This window comes from Opisthorchis viverrini (genome assembly GCF_000715545.1).
Source record: "Opisthorchis viverrini unplaced genomic scaffold opera_v5_99, whole genome shotgun sequence".
NCBI classification, from domain to species: Eukaryota; Metazoa; Platyhelminthes; class Trematoda; order Opisthorchiida; family Opisthorchiidae; genus Opisthorchis; species Opisthorchis viverrini.
The window spans coordinates 56,496-62,069 of record NW_008751754.1 but is presented as its reverse complement, the minus strand read 5'-3'; the positions used below and the strand labels follow the sequence as shown (position 1 = coordinate 62,069).

Here is a 5,574-nt window from a genome sequence, read left to right as displayed (position 1 = left end):
CAGACGAGTTGTTTATACGTTTTTCTGTCGAACGACCACAGTAAAAGCTCTCTATAACGACCACCCAAAACTGTATAAGCTAAGAATACCAATGGTCACCAGTTTCAAACGGATTTGGTCTCCTATTTAGCCCACGTTGTTCTACACCACCTTTATACTATTACCACACGTCGTTCGTGTACAGTACTACTCTGCAGCAACGATGACAATATAAGAGTGCTAAATAATGCATCTTGTTATAGGAATTCACGTGAATCGTCCCAAACTTTCCGTCAAACGAGCCACACCGTGCCACTTACATGGGCTTGAAGTTGATTGAAATGTTCTTAAAAAGATAGAAAAATTCTTTGGTTGTTATATCAAATCAGAAGACTGTGGATGCGACCATCAACTAAGCCGGATAAGGTTTTGCCAGTTATTTCCTTCGCAAGGTCACGGGAAATTCTAAATAGTGATCGGTTGGCTACTACGTCTTTTTGGCATATAGCTGCTGTACAACTGGAAGAGAAGACGAGGACTAAGATACTGACAAACCGCCTTCATCAGCTGTAAAATCCGCACACTTGCCGTACAGTTTTTTCAGGTGCCGCCGTTTTGCTCACCGATTTGGATAGCTGCGCATTGGAGGCGGTAGCTGATGTAATTGGTGCGTAACTACAAGGTTGTCAGTGGACTTATAACTGGAGGAATGGGGAGGGGAGCCATCTATTGATGGCTATCGCTTGGATACACACTAGACTGCAGCAATGGAAACGAACCACGGACCTTCCGGTCAGTAATATTGCGCCCTGACCGATGAGCTATCAAGTGAGCTGCTGGTATAGTGAGCTGCTCTCGTAGATGCCAAAGTCGACGACATTTCGGGGTAAAGTCAAAAGTAAATTTAGCAGGAAAGTACAGTTATGAAATCATGAAGCTGCTGTAATTACTTCGCTCGTTGGAGGCTTGATGTGATAATAATTTCGGCGGGTCTTCTCTGAGAGTATCGAGGATAGCTGTTTGATTTTCAGTCTCGTCTCCTTCATAGCTTAAGGGTTTAAGGTTTTCGATCGCCTTCCTTTCTGAGTCATGATGCAAATCTTGTTGGGAGAAGCACGTCAAGCCATCCTTCCCTCTTTGCAACTTCTCGGTTGAATAGTTTTTCCGAATTTGTCTTTATGTCAGTCGCACTGGTGATGTAATAATAACTGCCTTGGATTCCAAGATGACCAAGTGAAAGCGTCCAGGATTACATCTCGAATGATTCAGGGTTCAGCACCATCAAGTTGATTACTGTCTTATACATACATGCATACATGGTTCAAAAATAAAGGGGTAAAATGATACCTTTCAAATCTAAAATAATTGTTTGCAAGGTCCTCACGTTTCTCCCGATAATCATTTCATCTACTTTGCTTTGCTCGAGAGGTTGTCAGTACGGCTCAAAATAGACTGGGAACCACGTAATACACTACTACAAAACTAAATCGATATGCAAATGGGTGTATTTCGCTAGGCTGAGCGTCACAATATTCATGTCATGAAATACTGGGTCTTACGCGGTTCGCCAGAGTTATATACGTTAATTATGAGCAGTTCGACAACAATTTGGCAACCTTCATGTCACATGTAAGCCTAGAGCAGTTGCCTATAAGCTCACCTGACTCAACTATTCGGAAAGCCCTCCTTATCACATTCGTTTATTGATTTCGATTCTTATTGATCATTGTCTAACTCCAACGATAGGTGGTCGCTGCACTGCATAAAACTCTGACCTTCACACGTTTTATTCGGCGCTGTGAACGCATGATAAATGCCCAGATGTAGAGACAAACCTAGGGTTAGTAAAGCGATTTCGGCGCCGAAGACCGCATCTGGTGTGTGAATTTCGGTGCTATGGAAGCATAATCAAGGCCGAAAGTTTCTCCACCGATAGGAAGAAACGTATCGTCTGTCTACAGGGACAATGTACTTTTGATCTTACGTTGGAATTTCCGCGACCATAGTGTGTGCTCCCTTCCGCAACCCAAGTCTCTTTTGCGGAAGAGCTCCAAGGCTTCAACTAGATCCTAGTCACTCGTTCCACATTTTCTTTCGTACTTGCATAGGCATGCTCATTTCCAATTGGTGCAGTACGAGAAAACTATTGAGTTATTGTGTGGAGTCTTTGAGCAAAAGAGGCTTGCAATGTCCAACTGAGTTTGCGTATCTGTTTACCTGCGTGATAGTACTCGGGGGTAGGAAAGTCGTGGCGGTGTTGGGTCGACCTCTTAAAATGTAGTTGTTTTTGATGATTGTACTCATCACAACTTCCAGTCATCAAAGGCGTTTATAGGTGAGTGTATCGGAATCGGGTTTCCAGGTGCCTTGGGTATCGTTAAAGGTACCGATTTATTACCATTGAACAATTTCCATCGATGCAGTCAAATGTGTCGTGCTTAGATGAAAAATACGTTCCAGTGGAATCTAATGATGGTTCGACGCATTGCACGATTCGCTGGTGCGCCAGCTGTTTGTTCGTTCAGTGGGAATTCAAATAGCGGGAAGTACAGGGTTGTTTTGATGAATAATGCTTACGAAAAAACAGATGCTGATCAACTTTCAGTTGTAGGACGCAATCACCACAATAAGTTCTAGAAGTGCGTAAACCAACAAGACGACTGGTGTTGATCGATTCTTACGTCTAAATTTTCTCCCGGGATATTGAAATCCCTGCGTTTCGCCTTTCTAGGAAGCTTGACGTCGTCACCAGTGCAGTTTACAGCGCACACATAGATATCAATGAACAACACTCGGACCTTTGTTCCTAGGTGTGGATAGACATGACAAATATGACTGCACGCAATCGCCTGTTCGCGCTTATCCTACCTAGCATGCTCAATTTGAACCCCCTGCCAACTGAAACCACTCGGCACCGCCTCTTGATCAGCGAGTGTCCACAGAGTAAACCACAAAATAACCAGGTTGATCTGTCCCTTATTAAGGTATATTGTGGTGGCGTGTTTTGCCTGTTTCATAGGTTGTGAGCACAAGACATCTATTGATATTAGAGTAATGCTTCACCTCTTATTGTATGTCGTCGGTGGTTGGTCGCACGTGTCCTCTGCTTGAATTGTTTTCACTGTCATCATTGACGACACCAGTCTAGTTCACCGCCTTTGAACTTTACCGAGTCTGACTTGCCTGGCCGCTTGTGTCAAACGCTTTAGAAAAATACAGGTAGACTTGTATCTGCGGTTGTTGTTCCCACCTCCCGAATGAGCACCGTGAACCAAAACCCCGTTACAGAGAGCGCTTCATTATCAGCACCAACGAAGCGTAAAGCGTTTTTGATGGATGTACATCTGGACTGATTACGCTTCGCTCCTCACACCTCTGCCACCTTTTCGGTGCATCAATAAATGGAATCAGCTTGTTAGTGTTCAGCCACAGTATGTGACAAATTCAACTCGAAGAAACCGTTGTTTAGCTGTCTAAAATGGATTTAAATAAATCCGCATATTTTTACGTGTGAGCAGCAGTGACATTGAAACCGCAAAGACACCGCTTTTCCGATCACTGTCTACAGACCTTTCTCCTTCTGTAGCAGCCAATACATTCCCGCTGGTAGGAAACAGCCTGAATGATATACAAACACGTTTTTTCTTGTATGCATGTACACTGCCATTTAGCAGAATTGCAGAAGAAGCAATTATTTATTTGTGGGCGCGTTTTTCCCAGTATAGAACAATTACCGTTTTCTGTAATAATGTCGTGCAGGAACTGAATGACCTAGTTTTGTTGATTATTACTGGTAATATATGATACCAGGTGATCTGATTTCCCAAACTTCACCCACAAACCTTTAAGGTGAGCGGGGTGAAATTTTTGGCTGGAACCACCGAAGAAGGTGGTCTACCGGTTTGTGGTCGCAAAAAAGACTCCACCACCTATGCATTTGAGTTTCGATCGCACAGCAGTGCACTATCGTTGGCCCAATTCTCTCAAAGTTTGGTCACTGACCACTCAGTATTTTGGTAGACTTAACTTCCCGGTTCCCCGTAAAACAAGTGGAATACGATCTCATACTGTGGCAAGGATCTGCTACATACGCAAGAGGGTGTTCGGCTGTGAATCAACCGCGAATCAGAAAGTGTAGGTCAGCAAACCGAACTACCGACTGCTTACCCAGAGGACCGAAGAGAAAACTAGGCGGTAACCGGGAGGTCGTAACGTCCCGCTTGGGTGGGTAAATGGCGCAGTATTTTTAGGCATTCAGTGTTTCGGAACCAACAAATGCCGTTTACGGGATGCCTCAAATTTCTCTCTACTTGTTGCAGAAATTTCGGGCTCGCTGAAGCAATGTCCCTCGGGTTCCTATATGTTGTGATTGCTTAATAGAGGGGATTTCCCTGTATCGGTGCTAACCGCATCCTACTTTTCTAACGGACCTCTGTATCTAATTGGTTAAATCCTCGTCCATTCGTGTACGAGACTCGTGAGAAAACCAGGAATAGTCGGTAAACTGCTTCAAATTTCTCAAGCTTTGTGATTAATCTATTTTATAGATTGAATCGAGAGATCATTTCAGCTCATGTTTGCTGTGCGCTCTGTATTACGGTCAGTAGGGAACAACTTCACAAGATTAACATGCGATGTATCCTACTATGTCCACCCCGCGTGTCCCAGTCATGGCCCTTATGTTCTACTTGAACCCAAATTGGACTGTTTTCGAGAAATACACTCATTTGCAAACCAATTTGGTTTTCACGAGAGAATCTCTCGTTTATGATATTCTAAAACTGAATGTGCTGCACACAGGCCGCCTCATGTTTCAGTTGGAACGATATTCGGGATATCGCGGTATATTTTCATAAAGGAACATAAGGTTGATGGAAACTCGGGGACTGAGCTTACCTGATGAGCCAAAGAAGGGCGAAACCGTTCGTGGGCTGTCGAAGAGTTTTCAGCGACCTTGTGAGTAGTTTCCTTTATGAAAAAAAGACCATTGCTTATTCACAAAATACTCCAACCCTTCAAGGAGAAATACATCCTTTATCGTGGATATTTTCTCTCACTTCTCTCGTAACTTCGTTGCAGGACTTGGAGACGCTCATTCAACGGCATGTCCATGGTGAGGAAATAGCCAGGCGTGCATACGACATCATCGAAAATGTTCGTGAGGCACGTCGGTTATTTCACCAGGAATTGAGGGTACAGCTGGATGAGGGTGACGAACGTGACGGGTACTCCTGATCAGTTGGTTTGAACTAAAAGTTTCCGCGATGGCTAGTTGCTGCTTGATTTTGGCGACTGCCATTCAACCAATCTTTTTTCCTTCGAACACGATGTAAATTTTCCCATCTCAGCCTATCTTAGTCAGAGTTCTCCCACTGCCACATGTTGTGTTGGGTGGCGACATAAATCCCATATTTTCCACTAGACTTTGTCGCATTTGTGATCACCCACTGGTAGCTGAAGGCTGTTGGTTCGGATTCCAGTCGGGATTCAGAACACTGTTCTGCTTACACAGTTCACGGTGCCATCCGTTTCGGGTAAAAAGTATTGATCGCGGAGGGCGCGGATAACCACAAGCTCTTCCTCACATGACTGTCA

At 44.1% G+C, this 5,574-nt stretch overlaps 1 protein-coding gene across 1 annotated transcript in view; it reads left to right on the top strand.

The window, feature by feature from the left end:
- Positions 1–4,750, top strand: part of T265_05269 (hypothetical protein) — a gene marked incomplete at both ends in the record, with an annotated part of 18,684 nt that extends 13,934 nt beyond the window's left edge. Inside the window, one exon of the mRNA XM_009170244.1 lies at positions 4,648–4,750. Within this exon, the coding sequence (XP_009168508.1) occupies positions 4,648–4,750 (103 nt within the window). The remainder of the gene's footprint in view (positions 1–4,647) is intronic.
- Positions 4,751–5,574: the final 824 nt, after the last annotated feature.